The following is a 22,358-nucleotide window of genomic DNA, read 5'->3' as shown; positions in this document are numbered from 1 at the left end:
CGTATTTCAATTGCCGTGGGTTGGTTGGATTGCATGAGTATTAAGTTTTTTCATATATAAGTCATCTTATGCTACATAAAAAAGCACGAAATAAATACCAAAACCATTAATTTAGCGTTCTCTGTTTTGTAGTGTACACTTTGGCTCTGTTGTTGCTTTGTAATTTGATCTTTGATCCCAACAATAGTAAAGCTCAACGAAATGTCAAGTCACAGGTAAATCCTAAGTATTTGTAGTATTTCCTTAGGTTATTATTGTTGCAAGGAATAACTTTTTAATAATTAGTCATGTCTGTTTTTAGTGCTTCATGCTCAAGTGACATTTCAGTCGACCTAACCGATGTCTTTCGAAGTATGATACTGAACAAGCGTTTCGTGTTGTGGGATGATTTTGAAAGCGCCTTAAAAGAGTTCCAAAAAGTATGGAATTATAATTTTATCGCTTCTCAGACTGCTTATACTCGTTACATCCACACAGAAAGCAGATTGCTGAAGGATGTCAGGTTCAAATACCTGTTTGTAACGTTTAATTGTACGTTTGGTCGTGAACGGAAATCGGAAGGTGTGAAAGTGAGGCAAAAATCGTAAGATCCTTAACTAATATCTTATGTTTAAGGTCTAAATTCCGTAATTGTCAATCTAAATTCCGTGTAAGGCTAAAGGAGCAAGGATATGTCATCAAATCCTACAACATGCTCCACAATCATCCATGTAGTAGCTCATGGATGGTATGTGATCCATGGACAAGGAGATTATCGTCAGAAGAAAAAGAGAACTTGAAGCCCGTAATACTTCACTGTGAGTCAGCGGATGAAGTTATCGAAAGTATTAAGGAGAGAATGACGTCAACTAGAAGAAGTATCGAAGATCAAGTAATAGCCGGATAATCTTATAAATATAATGCTCCACAGCGTCTTATACCCCTGCCAAACATTTTGACACCATTCGCAAGATCTAAATTGTTATACGAACTTAAACAAATGCGTTTCGTCTACGTGGAATATGAAAGCGGCGACTGGTTGTTTATGGTTGACCGCGGACAACATTATGGAGTGGATGTAAGCAGTTGTCAATGCAATTGTAGCATGTTTATGATGTGTCGATATCCCTGCCGTCACATGCTACTTGCCTACGTTAAAAGACGAAATCTTACAGGTAAGTTATATCAATTATGAAATACTAACTGCATAGCTCATCAACTTCTTAGGTATTGTAGCAGATGTAAGTTACATAATACCCAGAACTTCCAAAATAATACATTAACTGCAGTACCACGACCGAGTGAAGTGTATATAAGTATTCAACGAAGCCAAAGAATCCATAAGCATCGCATCATTGAAAAGTATGGTGAACGTTTCGCAACGGAAGTTGAGAAGAAAGTAGACAATTATTACTTAAGAATTCTTAATACCAACTTGTAAACTTGATTTTCTGCTTTAGCAGCAATGATTATTCAATAAACGTTCATAGTTTTAATTTTCATCTTATTCCTACTTTCATGGGAATGAATAGCAATGATGTTCATGTGTAACTGTCTGTAATAATTAAGAATGATTAAGAAACCCTACATCCACGTACAGTCTTGCAGATTAGGCACCCACATATCATATTCACCTTCGTCGGAATACGTTTATCATCAAAATCGTATCGGTAGCTAAGTAGATTTTAATTTCATGTGATTAGTTCCGCTTATGAATTAAAATGAAACCAGGAGAAATGTTGATTAACAGTGGTATGCATTAATTATAACTAAATATGCATTAGGAATCAACAGTGATTTGGGAAACAGTTGACATACCTGAATATGAATAATGGAAATGACGTAGGTTATCAATAATGACTGTATATATATATATATATATATATATATATATATATATATATATATATATATATATATATATATGCAGTTTAAGGCCAAAGGTCATTTGTTTTTACAGTCAATAACACATTAAGAATGGGTGGTGTAATAGTGGACTGGAGTTCACAGACAGATAAGTGGTGTGAAAATCTTATAGCTTATACATGATCCGTGGATTTAAGAACTGAAAACTTGGGTTGCGTAATAATTGATTACAATTTGAAGAGGTCACATAATTACAGAGGATTAAGTGGGCAGATGTAAGTTACAGGGTGCTGGAATAAATCGGTAACTAAATTTTAAAAATGAAATGAATTATTACATAATCCATCTTACTACTTGTTCATTCCATGGATTAGAAGGAGTTCATATTATTCTCTATCTATATTTGTTCTAGCGTCATATCGACTATTAATAAATACGGACATGGTTTATAAAGACACTGAGTGTAGTTGCTATATTTATATTTCACTAATTCATTAGTTGAATAAAAATGTTACTAGGCAATACGGAACACAGATAACGTGGACTTGTAAACCGGTTTTTAACATGATCTTCCATAATCACAAATTCCATAAGTTGTAGACCGGCGTAAACATCATCACAAAGCTTTGACGACTTTAACGGATTCATACAATTCTGAAAAACAATAAATCAGTCGTGAGATAAAGAATTAGACTTAGTTATCAGTATCACATTCAATAAGTCCATCAATTAGCAGGTTACAGAATGTACCTATAAGTCTCTTATTTGCAGACAGCGCTAATCATTAGAGATTTCTATTTCCTTTAATAAAAATTAATAGGTAATCTTTACAACACACGTATCAGTGTTGTTTACAAATTGCTGAAGTTAGTTTCGTCACAACATACAAGCGTGGTCTGACTTATGAAGAAAATGTAATTAATTAATGTGGCATAAAGGAGATATGAATACAAGGAACTTGTGATTCTGCTTCCATTGCTCATTCACTTTTCGTCACGTTGTCTGCATGAATTACTTCGGACGAGTCAGTCTGTAATGCAGTAGGAATTCATGAATTAACTCATTAATAGTTTTTTTTTCAAGTCTGTGTCGTAACAAGCACTGGGAATTTATTCAGTGTCTAACCCTTGTAGTATTTCGTCTATACATCTGGTATTAGCAAGAGAAATTGGTAAGCACCATTTAGATATTACTCGACAATATGCATCATAACTTTGTTCACATTTTCGTCTGCGATTGTGCATTTCGTTTACAGAAAATTATTCGTCAACCCTATAACAGACACATCATAAATCAGTATTAAGTACGACATGGTTTTGTCACCATGCTCAGAAGAGACACCCATAGTTTTGCTTATGAAGATTTTGTGCCTATTTAATGTGGTGTTATACACTGTTCCTGTATACGTTCAGAAAGCCGGTAAAAAAGACTATCAACGTCAATTGTTACTCACATAATTTTTCTCTGATACGTTACACAATAATATGTCACTTCAGTACAAAACAATGCTACCTATAGTCCAAATAACCTTTTATGGCTAAATACAAACAATTTATATAATATTCATAGTTAGTTTAACGCTTACTTCTTTCTGATTACATTTTATAAACGACTACGAACATCTATGTTTGCCGTCACCATAATCAAGGAGGTGAACCGTATATAATGCTTTTCACGGCTTATTTTCATGAAAACTCAATCTGTAATCTATTTTTGACTAGAAAAATGGTGACTTGACTTGTTTGACTTTGTATTGTTAAAAATAACCATATTACGCCAACTACATAATTACACAGGTGGTGAGCACGAAATACGTCAAACTGCTTATAAATTGAAATAAAAACTATCTTCCAATCACAAAGATTACGAGAAGTCACATATGATGGAAAAAAGGCCGTTAATAGCTGATAAGTAACGACATGTAAAATCCACGACAATATGTTACATGTGCGCGAAAACCCGCGACCTAACACCGAGGACAAGTCTGCCGCAAACACGTGAGAACTCTCCCAGACTGTGATTGGACAACTCTTTGTCAACATCAAGTCATAGAACTGGTAAGATAACTGAAGGCGCTCGCTCATGCATCCGCACCAGATTACGTGTGGGAACGCTGTGCTCAACGTCTACTGCAATCGCTATCCAGACTAGATCAAACAATATCCGATATATTGGCAATCGTCAAATACAACTTCTGGTCTCCTCGATTCTGTCTTTTGATTTCTCTTGGTGCGTACGAGTTATATTAGGTGTTACTGGTAAAAGCGTTGTCAAACACTGAATACCTGTGCCATTTTCATAATCTTTATATCCCTCGTGTTGTAACTTCGAATTGATTGATAAACTCCTTTTATATCTTTTACCTTCCTGCGTTAAGGTTAACCAATTTTGGTTTTACTACTCAGTCGTATTTATATATAACTAAGTCAATTGGATATTAGATTTTCCTCGTTACGTTGTTGTGCAATAGGAAATATGATTGATAGTCTTATGAATTTAAGATGAAAGACCTCGTGTATTCATTTGGCAAAACAATGTGGACAGAATGCACCACAAAATGTTATGATTAACGATGTTGGGCAATTTGAATTCTACAATTACGATGTAGAAAAGTTTAATTTGCTTGCAAACTATTTTTGTCTGGTAACCTACATCCATCCTTGTGAATTAATAGCTACTGGCTTCTGTGCGAACAGAATCAAATGCCACCGAACGTCATTTGTAGTGTCAACTGCTAATAAAATTTGATAGCAGTTTACCGAACGTCTTCGTGATCAAGGACAATCAATGCTGACTGATCAGTCGTTCTCCGTAAGTCGATACATACCGGAGTTTCTATATTATGTACTTCTCAATTCTATTCCATCTCACCAACAATACTACTTTGGTTAGATATTATCTATTCCGTACAATTACTAAAAAAGCAATACTGACTGGCTACCAGAATTAGATGATCCAGACGAAGGATTTATTTAGAGGTGTGACTTATCGATGTTTAAAATGATGTATAATTTAATGAAATTACTGATAACAAATGCATCTGACACTATCTACATGTCTTTTATGAACACGATATTGTAGTACATCCTAACATGCTGGATGGTGAAAGAAAGGACATTGGAAGTTTAAATGAAATCCTAGATGAAAATGACGCAAAATTTACTCAGTAACTGAATGGAGATACGTCCAATATTTTTCACATACTGAGAATCAATGAATGGTCAAAGAATCTATGGACTCGTATCCTATCGTCAAAATATCAATTCATTTCAAGAATTCAGTTGACTGGTTTTTATCTAGTAGGGCTGATAGAATAAACGGTAGGAGAAGCGAGGTCTTCCTGTACACGAAAAGTACCCTAACCATACAAGCATTCAGGGACATATGAACCGGTGCAATGAATAATGAAATGTAGACAGTGAGATATTGAATTAGTTGTAGTATATTGCAGTCCAGAATATGTAGTAGACGATTTCCTCCTAAGCAAACTTAAGTCTCGTTGTAATAGGGGTAAGAGCTTTATAGAAGGCGAATTCGACGCACCGTATACAAACTGGGTCAGTTTAGAAGTAGGGTCATCGATAACGTCATTCGACTGCAAACTGTTGGAAACCTCGACTGCATTAGCTTTATTTCAACACACTAGAAATTCCACAAGATATTACTTAAAAAACTCCTCTTCTCTTTTGAATTTAGTCTTGTGGGGCCCTTTATTTCTTCATCATTTAGATCAGACGATGTTTGTTAACGGGCTCTCCACTTTAGTGGCCCGAGATCTGACTCGAAGTAGATCATAATGATGATTGTTGTTGAAATATATATATCGCCTATCCTCATATGTAATCATCGACTTAAATCGGGTTAGACAATAACGGAATTATATAAGTCAAATAACTAGAATGGACTTCTGAATACATATTTTTTGTATATGAAGCGAATGGAATAGAGAGAAGCAAAACGACGCGTGGTGGAGTCATGTGAGACAACTCCATTTAACCAAGCGTCAATCAAAATTTATAGGCACACAAAAATAAGTTACAGACATGTGATGAGTAATGGGATCAGAAGTGCACACACACATACCCTCATATAAAAACAGCGAAGATTGATAAGTGAATAGTTAACAAGGTTAAAATGTAACTCAACTCGAGTGAATAGATTGGCCTGTCCTGAAACGAGAATAAGACATATAAGCCTAACATAATAACCGACACTACAATCTTCTCACATGGTGATGACGTCGGTCTATTGACTTTTCTCCCACCATTAGGGAGAAAAGACCATGCAGTTATATTATTCAAATTCATGGCTGAGATTGCCTGTCGAACAGTCGCGCCGGCCCGTCCTAACATACGGAAAGCAGATATGTAGGCAATCGAATCGCAGCATCGGCTGAAAACTAGGAAATTGTCTCAAGGGCTTCAGTACAAGAGGCATGGACTTGTTTCAGGCAGTTGTGCAATCGGGCAACTCAACAGTGCATACCCTGGACTGTCTCAAAAAAGAAGCACGGCCATTCCTGGATAAGCCAGGATATTCGACATTTACTAAGACAGTCCGTTCTGTTCTACTTTACGGCAGCGAAACATGGCCATTAAGAGTAGAAGACACTCGTAAGCTACTAGTATTTGACCACAGATGCCTTAGAAATATTGCTGGCATTTGCTGGGATCACCGGGTAAGTAATAGTGAGGTTAGACACAGGGTATTAGGGAATGATAGTAAATCAGTTGATGAGGTTGCGAGTCTTCATCGACTGAGATGGTTGAGCCACGTGTTACGTATGCCCGAACACCGATTACCACGTCGTGCAACGCTAAGCGGTGTTGGGGATGGTTTGAAGAAGGTTAGGGGCGGCCAAACCCAAACGTAGCATCAGTGCTTGAAGACACTAACCTCTAGTCTAAGCCATGTTGGTAGATGCAGACTACTTGGTTGGGGTCCGCGTGACTTTCATAACCAATGGTTGGAGACTCTGGGTGACATGGCTCAGAATCGACCACAATGGCGTCGGTGTATACACTCCCTGTCTTCCCTTAAACTATGAGACTAAAATCACTTCATATCTTTCTTTCTACGAACCAATTTTTTCTTCTTGTACTATATCACTATATGCAATCTTTCTCTTATATATTACCACCTTTGACCTAACCACTGCTATGAATCCGGTGTTCATCTTGTTGTGCTGATGCGGTATGGCAACCTGGACCGATGCACATATGTGCCTGGTCCTACGTTGTAGCTGACTGACTGCAGTATGGCCATCGATTCCAGTTGTACGATATTATGATATGCTTTGTTCAAACTACATACCTGAATATTGTTGAGTAATGCTGGTCCAGATGGATTGGCTCCAGAGGTCTTTAGGGATTGTGGTCCAATTTTAGCGATTAGGTTGACTAATATTTTAGCTAGGATCTGGGAGTTAGACGTTATCCCATCTAACTGGTCACAATCACTTATCGTCCCAATATATAAGAAAGGGTCAAAATCATCCTGTGACAACCACGGAGGGATTAGTTTAACTAATATAATATCTAAAATACTAGCCTCGATAATTATCAGACGCCTAAGACTCGTGAACTGCAAACACGAGAGAATCAAGCTGGCTTCAGACCTGGTCGTGGCTGCATCGACAACATATTCACCATTCGTCAGGTTCTAGAACACAGGCATACTTACCGGCGTCCGACAATGGTGGTCTTTCTTGACTTGAAAGCAGCATTTGACTCGGTAGACCGCGAGATTCTGTGGCAGTGTCCGTCATTGAAAGGCATACCTCAGAAGTACATAAACCTTGTAAAGGCTCTTTACTCGAACACTACTAGTCGAGTCAGAGCTTATGGCGAACTGTCATCTGCTTTTGCAACCTCAAGTGGTGTCCGTCAAGGCTGTCCACTTTCTCCATTTTTGTTTAACTTCATCATAGACTTATTGAGGGAAATAACATTCTCGTCTACTGAATTCTCGGGTATTGACCTCCTTCCAGGAGGTCCACTTATCGACTTAGAATACGCAGATGACATAGTCCTGTTTGGTGAAGACGCTGATAAAATGCAGAGTCTTCTGGTAGCAATAAGTAACAATGCCAGAATGTTTGGGATGCACTTCTCTCCCTCTAAATGCAAGTTGTTGCTTCAGAACTGATCTGTGTCAACACCTGAACTAAGGATAGAGAGTGAAGAAGTCGAACGCGTTGACAACTTCACTTATCTTGGAAGTCTGATCAGCCCTAATGGGTTGGTGTCTGACGAAATATCATATGAAATAAGTAACTTGAATCTTATTGATTTGTTAAAAAAGGGAATAAAAAATGATTGATGACTGCATATCAGTACTATTAATAAATACTGTTAAACGATGTTATAATGACTGATAATAATAATAATAATAAGTATAAAAATATTTTTATTATTAAGCACATTGATAAATCATGATAGATCTATCATCTCCTACAGATATAATATTATTTCCTTGAGGACTATAACGAGCGCACCATACCTAAAACAAAATTAAGTAAGAATAAAATACGATACAATTCAATAACCAAAAAAGAAAATTCTACAAACTGTATAAAATCAAAAAGAAAAAGAACATGATTTTTGATAACCAATTTTATATTGTTTACTGATTTGTATCATAATATATACTGAAATCCCTAGATTAACATTTTTGTTCTTCTAACATATGAAGATGATATTGATATTTACAATATAAGACTTGAAAAAAACTACCAACGTGATGAATATGATTGGAAGCTATTTGAAGGTAGTAGATAGATAAAATTAATGAAGTGTAAGTAAAACATTTGATTTTTTCCAAGAACAAACTCATTTAACCAATCGAAATGAATGAAGTACATACAGAATAGTGAATATTTCTGAATAGATAAATTGTTGAAATAGACAAATATTTACTTGTAAATGCAGTATAATAGTAAATTAACTTAATTGAATTAAATGTTTTATTTAATGGTGAATAGGCTTTAAAATCAATGAGTGTATTCTTGACTTGTAAATTAATAGATTAAAAATCTTAATGGTTTAAAAACATTAGAATATGAAGAAGAATAGTACAAAGTATTCAACGTCAATCAGTTCTGATTAACGTACACTTTGGCAAACATGTGCATTGTGTTAAGTTGCCACACCGAATTAGTACGACAAACTACCAAACAAACCGAAATAATCTAGCAGTAATCATCTTGAGAAAAATTAAAGATTGAGAATATGGTTTGAAAAAAAAACATTGAAAAGCTATGCATGCAAAAACACTGGAACTCAGGACCGAGAGGAGGGTAAAGAGTTAATCCATCTGTGGCCATGTGTCCGATTATGAGCCATATCACTCAATGTCTCCAATAACTCAATGCGATTATTGCATGTACACTTTGTTGATGAGCGTCAACTAGTATGAAACCTAGGACCATGGTTACCTACTAACTAATTTCAATCATCTACAATCAAAACATACTGCATGCGATGTTAAGTTATTTAGGCTCGTGACCACATTAAAGCTGATCGTTACAATTTGATCAGTACTAAAAACGAAACAAACATGACGCTGGTCACCACTTAATGATCATTTAATGTGAATATACGTGGTGTATACATTTGACAATTTGATTAGTTATTATGACTCTATTGGATATAACCATATATATATATATATATATATATATATATATATATATATATATATATATATATATATTATTATATATTGTTTAATGGATTACATCAAATAGAATCCATGTTTATTTTACGTTAGTCTGAACGTATAAGTACAGCTGATTTATAAGCCTTAATCTAATTTAGTAGCAATACAATGAAAAGCCAAATAAAATGGACTTACCTGATCTTCATGTGTATTAAAACAATGTTTTTCTTCTTTTGATGCCAAATCCCAGATTCGAACAGAACAATCAGTGGATGCTGTGACAAGATGTCGATTATCTGAAGCGAAATCTACTGATACAACCCATCCTTTATGACCATTTAAACTAGGGATAACTAGTCGACCATCGCGTCTAAAATAATTAATAGATGACAGGGATTTTGTGTAAAAGATCGAGATACAATTCTTAATTTAAATTGAATACACCCTTATACAGACTACATTGTGTGCATAATTAAATAAAAAAATAACATGTATTTTGTTTGAATATACAAGAATATAAACCTTTTACGAATAATGGTTATAACAGGAATAAGTCTGGTAATGACATCACAGAGACTAAAGACATGGACAGCAATAGTTGGAATTTGGAAAACGTAACTATTCCATTCGCAATCGACAAAATCTAATTTACTGATAGACATAAAGACAATATAAACATTTTGAAGTGCCATTTCTCAGGGCGACTCGCGACGTATGCATAACATTGTGGATATTATTAACTACGAAACGTAAACATTAAATACAATGTATGAACAACTAGGTCAAGGACTAAAAAGTATAAACTACCGATTTAGACTTGAGTAACTGTGTAACACACCATTAGCTTGCACTAATTAACTATAGTGTATAAATATCCTCTATATTGTTATTTGTCAATTCTTGTCAACACAACGAGGCTAGTATACTACTATATTTCTGAAATGATATATACAAATATATCTATATGACTGAATCATAATGAGAAAACCAACAATTCTGGGGAGATAAACATGAACAATACGGAAATAGATTAATAAATAACGAACAATAGCGAGTGATAATATTTTAAAGATTTGTAAAATATAAAGAATGGATGTGTGAATCATTGTGATTGACTATAGATCATATAGAAAACTCTAATTAGGAAGCTTGGATCTTCAAATACGACTTAGATCAACATTGAATAATTTTATGGATCGATGGTATGTTTATGTTTGGTCAACTGTAGATCATTTTTCATTTTAATTCCGATGCAGTTAGAATATAATGTGACAGATAACTTAATTCTCCTAATGAAAACAAGTTAATAGTCTCACTGACTGATTCAACCCAACTACATACAGTTTATATCTAACCACAATACTGATTATTTGATCATTCTAAGAAAAATGACTGCTGATTTTAATTATTCAACCTTAACAATTATGTTTTATAACACATCGTACTCGTTTATTGGTAAGGAGCCAAAAATATAAATGGTGCCACAGACCGCCTAGATTAAAAACTCAAACAATCTATATCAAAATATCTGTGACTAGCTAGTTCCCGACCGTTGTTGCTACCTTGACGTGAAGGTCGAGCTTGCCTATCGTGATGAAGTAACCGAGCTATATTGGCTGGAACAACCGTTCCCCAAGGTCCTACCATGTCAGACAGGTTGGTTGAAGAGCGGTAAGACTAAAAGCAACAAACCCAAGGTCCGAAGGCGAAGTCGTACTGCTGACTGTACAGAGGTGTGACAGCAGTAAGGTGTTTCCTTTAGACAACCAGCATGACAGAGATGCTGCCTTCCCACAAGGAGAGGTGGGGTTAGAAAAGGTTGACCCTAAAAATGCACACCTCGCCTTATCTCACGGATATCCGTCTCCGGCAGTAAGGTCTCAACAAGTACGGAGCTAACACAAAAATTACTCATAAAAAGGTCGTGTGTGACCGACCTAAAGCAGTTGTTCCTTGGGCACTGCGGTCACGCTCTCAGGTCACTAAGACCACCTCTAATCCGATTTCCTTTTCAGGTACCTCCAGAACAACCCTTCTACGGTGTGGGCAACCGGGAAGTGATAACCGCCCTCATACTTCTGACAGCACTCAAGACCATTGTATTCATAATCAACTTCCCTCTTCAATTCCTATTATTCCTCCCACATCGACTTTCACCTCTAAACTTCCTCCTTCGGTTTACCCCTCAAGTGTCACCATAGCTGACGATTCTAGTGCTCAAAATACTGTCCCAGGTCTACTGAAACCTCGCTCCAAACTACACATTGGAGCCTTCAATGTACGCACCCTATGTCAAATCGGTTAACAGGCTTCCTTGGCTAGAACCCTAGAATCTCGTACCATTGATGTATGTTGTGTCTCTGAAACACGCATACAGGATCCCAGTGTGGTCATTCACTTGACCTCACCTCGGCAAAACGGAGAGCCAGCGAGATACTCTCTGTGTATCTGGTGACCCGACTGCCAGCTCTCGTGGACTGGCAGGAGTAGGGATAGCACTAAGCATGAAGGTTGGACAAGCACTGTTAGAATTGATCCCTGTTAACAGTCTTCTATGTGCTGTTCGGTTAAACGGCTCCGTAAGAACTCGGAAGGATAGGGACACACGTCGTTGCCTTTTTGTCGTTTCCGCCTACGCTCCCACCGACTGCAGCTCAGATGAAGTGAAAGATGAATTGTACAGAAAGCTATCTGAACTTATTCAGAAAGCTAAACGTTCAGACATAGTACTCGTAGCAGGTGATTTTAATGCCCAGATAGGTAGTTTAAATCAAACAGAAAGGCATTTACGCGAGTATTTTAGTATTCCGGCACAACGTACAGATAATGGTGATCGTCTGCTGCAACTGTGCTCAGACAATCGTTTATTTTTAGCAAACACAGATTTTAAGCATAAGGAGAGACATCGTCTAACATGGCGACCCCCTACACCAAATCAACGATGGACTCAAATAGACCATATTGCCATCAGTCATCGTTGGAGAGGGTCGGTAGAAGATTGTCGCTCATCCTGGAGTACCTTCTTGGACTCCGACCACGCCCTAATACGGGCACGCATCTGCTTGCGCCTCACTGGACGCAAAAAAGCCACAGTAAAAAGACCCATTAGAACTAAATTGAGTAGCGAGAAAACCAAAAGTAGGTTCCAGGAACAACTGAGGTCACACTTAGGTAGTTCTGAAAACGAGGCTGACCCAGATGTTGCTTGGAAAGCTATACAAACAGCTGTGGAAACAGCAGTGATATCTATCAGTGATTTAAACCACAGGGTTACAAGGAACCAATGGATTTCCTCTAGGTCTATTGCACTGATGGATTCTCGTAAACTCATCCCATCAGGCTCTGAACACGATGAAGAGCGAAAACAAATCAGATCTAGGTTAGGCAAAAGTCTAAGGAACGACCGTGAGCAGTGGTGGGCAACGAAAGCAAAAGAGATGGAAAAGGCGGCGGCTATAGGGAACTTCTAGTCTGAGCCATGTTGGTAGATGCAGACTACTTGGTTGGGGTCCGCGTGACTTTCGTAACCAATGGTTGGAGACTCTTGGTGACATGGCTCAGGATCGATCACAATGGCGTCGGCGTATACACTCTCTGTTTTCCCTTAAACTATGAGACTAAATTTACCTTATATCTTCCTATCTACGCACTAAATCTTTCTTCCTGTACTATATCCATATTGCAATCTTTCTTTTATATATTACCACCTCTGAATTAACTACTTTTATGAATCCGGTGTCCATCTTGTTGTGTTAATGAGGTATGGCAACTTGGACTGATGCATATATGTGCCTGGTCCTACGTTGTAGCTGACTGACTGATTAACTAGTTAGTGCTTCTGCAGAGATTTGAACAATTAAAACAGCCTATATTCTTCACGATTTTGCTTCTATTCACAAAAATGTCAGTGAAGATCAGTTATGGAGAGTACCCATATATTTGCGAGAATCATACTAGAAATTTGTTGACTTTTATCTAAAGCAAATAGATTATGCATTTTATTAGCGTGTGTACCCCATAGAACTTCCCTGCATCAAAACTATAGGTCCATCAAAAGGTTTGAACGCAAGAGGTAAATGAAAAATCGTGTTAATTACGTAATCGTGTCAATGAAATAAGTAAATAACAGAAGCAATAGACATCCCTGAGAGATAACACATGTAGTTCTTTTTAGGACTATTAGACATTTAGTCCTCCTTTAAAAAGCTAAACATATGGTGTCACTTTAAAGTGAAGGGAGTAGACAAGTTCAGGGGTTTGATATGCATGACTCAGTCAGTCGGACAGCGCACAAACGACTGTCAACTGGGATCCACTGTAAGGGAGCTAGTTCTGTCCTAGGACTCAATACTATACCTACGCCGGCGAGGCCACGGGAAGCAGAATCAGGGCTTCCAGATACACGAAGTGTGAATTGAGTTGGTTCTTTATTTTAACATGGTGAGGTCAAATGAATGACGCTACTCGGATCTTGTATGCGTGTTTCGGAGACGCATCACACATCGATGGCGCAAGATTCTTAAGTCCTAGCTACGGAAGCCTGTTGTCCTATTTGGCACAGTGTTCGGACGTTGAAAGCTCCTACATGTAGTTTAGAGCATGGTTTCAAGAGACCAGAAATAACGTTCCGCATACTCGAATCGTTTGCCCTAGCGGTGCGAGGTGATAAAGGGACGTGGGAAGGGTTAGTCGGGGAGATAAGAGTGGTATTAAGAGGAGTAGGAAGGATTTGAATGTGACCAACTTGGTCTCATGTGTTGTTACGGGTAGGAGGGCTGATATCACTTTCCGGCTGCCCACACCGTAGAAGAGTATTTCTCGAGGAACCTGAAAAGGAATTCGAATTAATGTCGGCTTTAAGGACCTAGGAGCGTGACCGCAGAGCCCAAGGGACAACTGCTTGAGGTCGGTTGAGCACGGCTTTTTCATGGGAGGTTTTCAATGTGTTAGCTCCGTTCTTCAAAGGGCCTTACCGCCGGAGACGGAAATCCGTGAGGTAAGGTGAGGTGTGACATTTTTAAGGTCAACTTTTTCTAACCCATTCCTTCCTTGTGAGAAGGCAGTGTTGCTGCAGATGCTGGTTGTCCGAGGGAAACACCTTACTGCTGTCACACCTCTCTACAGTTAGCAGTACGACTTTGTCCTCAGACATTGAGTTCCTGCATTTAGTCTTACCGTTCTCCAATCGACCTACCTGGCATGGTAGAACCTACAGGAACATATGTTCCAGCCAATATAGCTTGGTTGGGTCATCACGATAGGCAAGCCCAACCACCGCGTCAAGGCAGCAGCTACGGTCGGGCTAATTATTAATCAAAATGGGTGTACGAATCAATATATAAATGAGTGTATTTTTGACTAGAGTCGTCGTCGTCGTTGTGTTCTGGGGTTAATAATGGCGACCGTCTGTTGCAGCTATGCTCAGATAACCGCCTGTTTCTTGCAAATACTAACTTTAAGCATAAGCAAAAACATCTCTTAACATGGCGACCCCTAATTCGTCCCAACGTTGGACCCAAATAGATCACATCGCTATCAGCCACCGATGGAGGGGCTCGATAGAAGACTGTCGCTCATTTTGGAGCACATGCTTAGATTCAGATCATGCTCTAGTGCGAGCGCGTACTTGTCTGCGTCTTACTAGACGTAGGAAAGACGCTGCAAGGAAACATCTTAGGGTCCTACTTAATGATAGTCAAGCTCAGAGTATATTTCAGGAACAACTAGGAAAACAGTTAGGCAGCCATGTAAGTGATGTCCACCCCGAGGCAGCATGGAATGATATCCGAAAAGCTGTGGAAACAGCAGTGATATCTGCCAGTACAGTAAACCACAAGGCTAGGGTGAAACACTGGGTCTCAGCAGCATCTACTGCACTGATAGATGCTCGAAAACTCATTCCATCTGGCCCTGAACATGACGAAGAGCGGAGTCAGCTTAAGCGCAAGCTGATAAGAAGCCTACGCAACGATCGTGAACAGTGGTGGGTAGCGAAAGCAATAGAAATGGAATAGGCAGCGGCAACAGGTAATAGCAGACAATTGTTCAGACTTGTTAAGGAAACCGGTATTAGGAACACGACTGTTAGCGAAACAATCTCAGAGAAAGATGGACATATTATACATTCTCAATCCAGGAGATTGGATCGATGGGCAGAAAAGTTTGGGGATCAATTTAACTGGCCTTCAGCCACACTTCAGTTTCTCACGACATCTAGTCAACCTGAGTGGCAAGTTAATGTAGGTTCTCCGACTCTTTACGAAGTTGAAAAAGCCATAGGAAATCGGAAGCGAGGGAGAGCAGCAGGCCCTGACAGGTTTACTTCTAAGATTTTTAAGAATGGTGGTCCAGTATTAGCAGTGACATTAACAGTAGTCTTAGGTAGAATTTGGGAACTCGACATAATCCCATCTGACTGGTCTCAATCACTGATTGTGCCAGTCTATAAGAAAGGACAAAAGTCTTGTGACAGTCACAGAGGAATCAGTTTGACTAATATAGTGTCTAAAATATTAGCTTCAATAATACTTCGACGCCTAACTAAAGCTCGTGAAGAGCAGACTAGAGAAAACCAGGCTGGTTTTCGACTTGAACGTGGTTGTATAGACCAGATATTCACTCTACGTCAGGTCCTAGAACATAGACACACATTCAGACACCCCACAATGGTAGTATTTCTCGACCTTAAGGCGGCATTTGGCTCTGTTGATCGTGAGGTTTTATGGCAGTGTTTGTCACTGAAAGGAGTACCAAAGAAGTACATTAACCTTGTAAAGGCTCTCTACTCGAACACAACTGGTCGAGTGAGGGCTTATGGCGAACTGTCATCAGAATCGATTACCTCAAGTGGTGTTCATCAGGGCTGTCTACTCTCTCAATTTTTGTTTAACTTTATCGTAGACGTGCTTTTAGAGATGACACTTTCCTCATTTAAATTTCCAAGGGTTGAACTTCCACCGGGAGATTCACTTGTTGACCTAGAATATGCCGATGACATAGTTCTATTTGGTGAAGATGCTGACAAAATGCAGTCTTCTGACCACTCTAAGCAACAATGCAAGCATGTTCGGGATGCGATCCCCCTCGAAATGCAAAATGTTACTTCAGGACTAAGTGGCATCGACACCCGAACTAATGATAGGGAGTGAAGTAGTTGAGCGTGTCGACCGCTTCACTTATCTGGGAAGTCTCATCAGCCCTTGTGGTCTGGTGTGTGGCGAAATCTCGGCACGGATACAGAAGGCTCGACTAGCTTTTGCCAACTTGCGTCATTTATGGCGTAGGCGAGATATCCGTCTACCAACCAAAGGACGAGTTTACTGTGCAGCAGTTTGCTCCGTCCTACTTTATGGCAGTGAAACATGGTCGGTACGAGTAGAGGATATTCGTAGGTTACTAGTATTCGATCACATGTGTTTTCAAAGCATTGCTCGTATATCCTGGGACCACTGAGTAAGTAATGCAGTTGTTAGGAAACGGGTACTAGGTAAGGGTAGCAAGTCAATTGATGAAGTAGTGAAACTTCATCAGTTGAGATGGCTGAGACATTTGTTACGTATGCCCAACGACCGACTACTCCGACGTGCTATGTTTTATGGTGTAGGAGTAGGTTAGAAGAAATCTAGGGGCGGCCAAACCAAAACATGGCACAAATCCATGAAGTCACTGACAAGTGGACTGAGCCATGTTGGTAGGTGTAGACTACCTGGCTGGGATCCGCGAGATGATAGCAACCGATGGTTAGAGACCCTGAATGACATGGCTCAAAATCGTTTGCAATGGCGCAGGTGCATCCACTCTTTGTGTTCTTCCAAATTCTAGTCTTCTAATTCCTCGTTGTCTCTTTTTTCTCTTCCCACATCTATTTCACTGTATTATACTCCTTGAATAACATCTCCAAACCCTAATCTTTCCGATTACTGCATATACTCTTGCCACCTCTACCACTACGGGATTTGAATGGACAACTGCATCTCTGTTGTAGTGTGGTGTGGCAACTCGAACTGATGTACGTACGAAGTTCTACATTGTTACTGACTGACTGACTGACTGACCGATTTATAATTAGGATGAAATCACATATAAAAAATACTTACCGTTATAAGAAATCATATGCTGAGTATAGTTCACGTTAACTTAATACAAGAATAACGTATGCTATACAGAACAAAATGTCATACGGGAATACAGAAACAAATACTATATTGAGTAATTATCATATTGAATTAAAAAGGGAAGTAATGTTGAATAAAAATTATAATAAGTAAATCAATCTAATTTTGAATTTTCTTCTCATCATATCAGAATGGTTGAAGTAGCTTAAAAAACATAACTAAAAAAATTCTATGTTCTTAACTTTCTAGTTTATTTATTTTCATTTATTTAAACACCTATATATTGGTACAGGAGTGCGCCAAATATATATGCACTACACAAAACAATGAGAATCTAAAGAGAAGGAAGAAGAAAAAAGATAAGGAGGGTAAAAAAAGAACAATAAGGAGGAGATTGTTGTAAGGTAGTGTAATAATAATAGTGGTAATAATGAGGGAACGGAAAGGTACAATCAGAAGAAATCTTTCAGTTTAGGAAGATACAACCACTTTTTATGAAGAAAGTAAAAGAAGGTTACAGCAGGATCGCCACTGGCTTCTATTCTGAGCCATATCTGATAACGTCTCTAGCCACTGTGTAGCACCATCTCTCAGACCCCAACCAGGGAGTCGTGAAGGACCAACACAAGCCAGTTCTTTGCAGCTTTCTTTCATGCCACGACACCACGTCATGCACTGACCACCTCTCTGCTTCTTCCAACCAGTCCCAGAGTCGGCAAATAATGCACGACGTGGAATTCTCTGGGACGACATTCGGAGAACATGTCCAAGCCACCGAAGTCGGTGTTTCAAGATGGTAACACCAATTGAATTATCATCTCTGTGACCGAACACACGATGCCGAACCTCTGCATTACTGACATGGTGTTGCCACTGAATGTCAGCAATCCTTCGGAGACAGCGATGATCGAACACAGAGAGTCGTCTAACGTCCTCAACTCGGAGAGGCCAGGTTTCACAAGCATAGAGCAAAACTGCTCTCACCGACGCGTTGTAGATCCGAACTTTTACAGCCAAACTGACATCACGAAGGCGCCAAAGGTGGCCCAGATTGGCATAAGCCGCTCTGGCTTTCACTATACGTGCATTGATCTCATCACTCACATCCCCACCAGCACTTATGCAGCTACCCAGATACACGAACTTCTTGACTACTTCTATCTGCTCACCATCCACAGTGAGTACAGGATTGGAATCCTGCCAGTCTTGTAGGAGTACTTTGCACTTCGAAGGTGCAAAGCACATACCATATCTACGGACACTGATTGCTAACTGATTTAGTGTGGATTGCATGCCTTGGGCATTATCGCACAGTAAGACAATATCGTCCGCATACTCAAGGTCGAGAAGTCTTTCTCCAAGCAACAGATCCACACCACCATTACTTACATTCATCAGAGCTGTTTCCAGAATGTCATCGATGGCAAAGTTGAAGAGGAATGGTGAGATTGAGCAACCCTGCCTAACCCCACTGCTCGAATGGAACAATGGAGAGAGGTGGTTGTATGCCCTCACTCTGCCTGAGGTGTTTGTATATAGGGCTTTTAGGATGTTGATAAACTTCTCAGGCACACCCTTCTTCAATAGACAATCCCAGAGAACAGTCCTATCCAACGAATCGAAGGCAGCCCTGATGTCAAGAAACACTACGATTGTTGGCCTTTGATAAGTATGACGGTGTTCTAACATTTGGCGGAGGGTGGAGATATGATCAATACATCCTCGACCAGAACGAAACCCAGCCTGCTCCTCGCGAGTCAATCTTTCTCGGGTTTTGAACAACCTACGAAGTATGATGGAAGCCAATAGCTTGGACGCAATCGGAAGTAGACTTATCCCCGATAGTTGTTGCAGGAACAACGTGAACCCTTTTAAAGATAGGGACAACTATCGACTCATTCCATGACGTTGGTACACTCTCTAGTTCCCAAACCTTTGTAAACAACGTCGTCAATTCCTTAGTCAAAAAGTCACCACCATCTTTAGAAAGAGCCGGAGGTAAGTCATCTGGGCCAGGTGATTTGTAACGCTTCAAGAGTTGGAGTTCCTTGCGGACTTCCTCCTCATTTGGTGGATCAGTCGTCACCGGCCATGGAGGGCAGGACAGTCTGACCAATGTTGCCGGAGCAGCAGGCCAGTTGAACTGCCCTTCGAAAAATTCTGCCCACCGTCCAAGACGTCGATGGATGTTAGTGATTGGCATCCCATCATCCTCGCAGATTGTTTCACTCACACTAGACTTCTTGCTGACAGTGGCTCGGATGAGCTGGAAGAGCTTCCGGTAGTTACCAGATGCAGCTGCTGCTTCCAGCTCATTAGCACGCTCCGACCACCAGGCTTCTCGGTCCTTACGCAAGCTTTGCCCAATTTCCTTACGTAACAACCTTCGTTTATGGTCAAACTCACGGTCACCCGGAGTAGACCGACGGGCTTCAATGAGTTGTAAGGAACCAGAAGAAACCCAGTGCTTAAAAGCGGGACGTTTCGCGAACCCACAACTGACTGTACCCGCCATTTTCATGGCGTCATGCAATTGCAACCAATGCTCATCTATACTTTTCGGTGGAGTGGTAGCTAGCCTAGAGGCTAGCTCGGTTCGTTACTTACTTGCAACAGAAGTTGCAACCAGCTTGCTAATATCAATCCGTTGATAGCGGTCACTTCGTTGTCCACTGAAAAGTAAGGTAAGATTGACGCAGACCAGGGCATGATCAGAGTCCAGATAGGTACTCCAGAAGGAGCGGCAGTCTTGTACACAACCACGCCAGCGGTAGCTGATCGCGATGTGATCAATCTGAGTCCAGGATTGAGATGCAGAGGGAGGACGCCAGGTGGCACATCGACGATGACTGTGCCGAAAGTTAGTGCTAGCCAGAAACAGATTGTGGTCTGTGCACAGTTGCAGTAGACGGTCCCCGTTATCTGTCCTGCGACCAACAAGTCCCCACCGACCACCTAATCGACTCTCTTCTGTGCCTAGACGCCCGACCTGAGCACTCAAGTCTCCGGCTAGTACTACAATATCTGTCGAACGCACTTTGTGGAGAAGAACAGATAACTGGTGGTAAAACTCATCCTTGATTGCATCTGGGCTGCAATCTGTCGGAGCGTAGGCGGAGATGAAAAGACATCGTTTCTCACGTCGATTTCTTCTCACTTCGATGGAACTCTCTAATCTAACAACACATAACCGACTGTTAATGGGGATCCAATCGATTAGTGCTGCCTCAGCTCTAGCGCTTAGTGCGACCCCAACGCCAGCAAGACCAGACGAAGATGCCACAGGGTCCATGGATAAGCGCACGTAAAACAAGCCTTTCGAAGCGACAGATGGAGAGCGAATTTGTAGTACTTCACCAGAGTCTTGAATACGGGTCTCAGATAGACAACAAACATCGATATTAAGACTTTCTAAAGACATAGCCAGCCTTATCTGTTGTCCGACCTGTATAAGTGTGCGAACGTTGAAGGTAGCCAGTTTAAATGGTGCACATGGCTTCAGAAAAACTGCTTTAGTATTCGTATTTGGTGGTAGCATACAATTTTCAACCAGGCAGTGACTCAAGGACGTTTAGATAGAACCGAGTTTCAACCATAGGCGAGCTGCTGTATAAGTCGAAAAATAAGGATACATAAAGTGGGAATGAAAGAGTGAATAAATGACGTAAAAAATGATAACAACAACAATAATACTACCAATAATATAATGTGAATTGTTTGATTGTTAATCGAAGCAAGACAAGTATTTTCCATAAACATCGACATTTCATCATATTTGTGTGTTGGCTGTGATACTGCCCGGGTGCCCAGGCCGAAACAGGTGGTTATCTTAGGGGGCCACACCCCGAGCCTTTGACCTAAAGGTCTGACCCACAAGGCAGTGGAGCGTCGTGAGGAGATACGGTCCCATGGTAGCCGGTGTCCAAGGAATTGGTTCATACGCCATTTGTTCCCTCAGGATACTGGAGCCCATGTGTACCATTGGTTTGGGATCCGGCTAAAGCGCCGGACATTCGCTTTTCGTCCTCTCATTTTTGTAAACAACACCCTCGCCACGAGAAGGCAGTGAGTAGGACTTCCCTGGCAGAGGCTGTATACGCGTGGCCGTATGGGAGTATTTCGAGAGGGAGGGAGAACCCATCCCGCTCTCGGCCATACCAGGGCATTTGGGGGCTAGTTATGCCCACGAAAATTTGCTACCTCAAGATGATAGAAAGCAAATTATGAACTTCGCAGTTCACAACACGTTATCTGCTAGTTGACTTATAAAGTAAATAGTACACTGGGAAGTTCAACTAGTACTGTAAAAATCAAATGAAAATGGAAGAGATTTTACGAGGAATTTAGAGTAGACTAATACTAAGTATGCTAGTAAAAAAATTTTATGAACAACTTACACATCGAAAACTTTAATTTGTTTATCATCTGATGCAGAAGCCAATAGACGTCCATCTGGTGAAAATGAAACTGAACGTACCGGTGTGGCGTGTCCATCCAAAAATTGAACACTCCCTGTTTCTAAATCACAAATGCTGACAAGCCCATTGATTGTTCCAGCAGCTAGCTTAGATCCGTCAGAGATCTTGTTTATATAAAGAAATTTATGTAAAAGAAGTGAAATATTATTATCAATTTGTAATTGGTAAGGCTCAGTCATCTACAACGTAGGACCAGGAACATATATGCATTGGTCCAAGTTGCTATATCCCATTAGCACAACAAGATGGACACCAAAATCAT

The 22,358-nt window shown here is 39.9% G+C and overlaps 2 protein-coding genes across 4 annotated transcripts in view; one reads left to right on the top strand and one right to left on the bottom strand.

Moving 5' to 3' along the window:
* The first annotated feature begins 3 nt into the window (after window positions 1–3).
* MS3_00001970 (uncharacterized protein) lies at window positions 4–1,537 on the top strand. 2 transcript variants are annotated; one of them, XM_051209504.1, is made up of 6 exons: window positions 4–215; window positions 302–419; window positions 450–583; window positions 616–871; window positions 911–1,154; window positions 1,191–1,537. In XM_051209504.1, the coding sequence occupies exons 1-6, from the start codon at window positions 202–204 to the stop codon at window positions 1,418–1,420; spliced, it is 996 nt and encodes a 331-aa protein (XP_051074962.1). In that variant the 5' UTR covers window positions 4–201; the 3' UTR covers window positions 1,421–1,537. The 2 variants fall into 2 exon arrangements, with proteins under 2 accessions (XP_051074962.1, XP_051074963.1); XM_051209505.1 differs by having other exon boundaries at window positions 302–871; window positions 1,191–1,477.
* Window positions 1,538–1,933: 396 nt separating this feature from the next.
* Window positions 1,934–22,358, bottom strand: part of MS3_00001969 (uncharacterized protein) — a 37,917-nt gene continuing 17,492 nt past the window's right edge. For both annotated transcript variants that reach the window (XM_051209502.1, XM_051209503.1), the window contains 3 exons: window positions 22,016–22,200; window positions 9,700–9,874; window positions 1,934–8,346 (listed from right to left, as the gene is read on the bottom strand). In XM_051209502.1, coding sequence (XP_051074960.1) covers window positions 8,260–8,346; window positions 9,700–9,874; window positions 22,016–22,200 — 447 coding nt within the window. In that variant the 3' untranslated portion in view covers window positions 1,934–8,259. The remainder of the gene's footprint in view (window positions 8,347–9,699; window positions 9,875–22,015; window positions 22,201–22,358) is intronic.

This window comes from Schistosoma haematobium, chromosome 1 (genome assembly GCF_000699445.3).
Source record: "Schistosoma haematobium chromosome 1, whole genome shotgun sequence".
NCBI lineage: Eukaryota > Metazoa > Platyhelminthes > Trematoda > Strigeidida > Schistosomatidae > Schistosoma > Schistosoma haematobium.
This window is presented reverse-complemented; position numbering and strand designations above follow the sequence as displayed.

Excerpts from the sequence above, each read along its gene's own strand:
- MS3_00001970 (XM_051209504.1), top strand. Across the intron at positions 584-615 it reads GTGAAAGTGAGGCAAAAATC|GTCTAAATTCCGTAATTGTC; the intron begins GTAAGATCCTTA and ends CTTATGTTTAAG. Across the intron at positions 1,155-1,190 it reads TAAAAGACGAAATCTTACAG|CTCATCAACTTCTTAGGTAT; the intron begins GTAAGTTATATC and ends CTAACTGCATAG.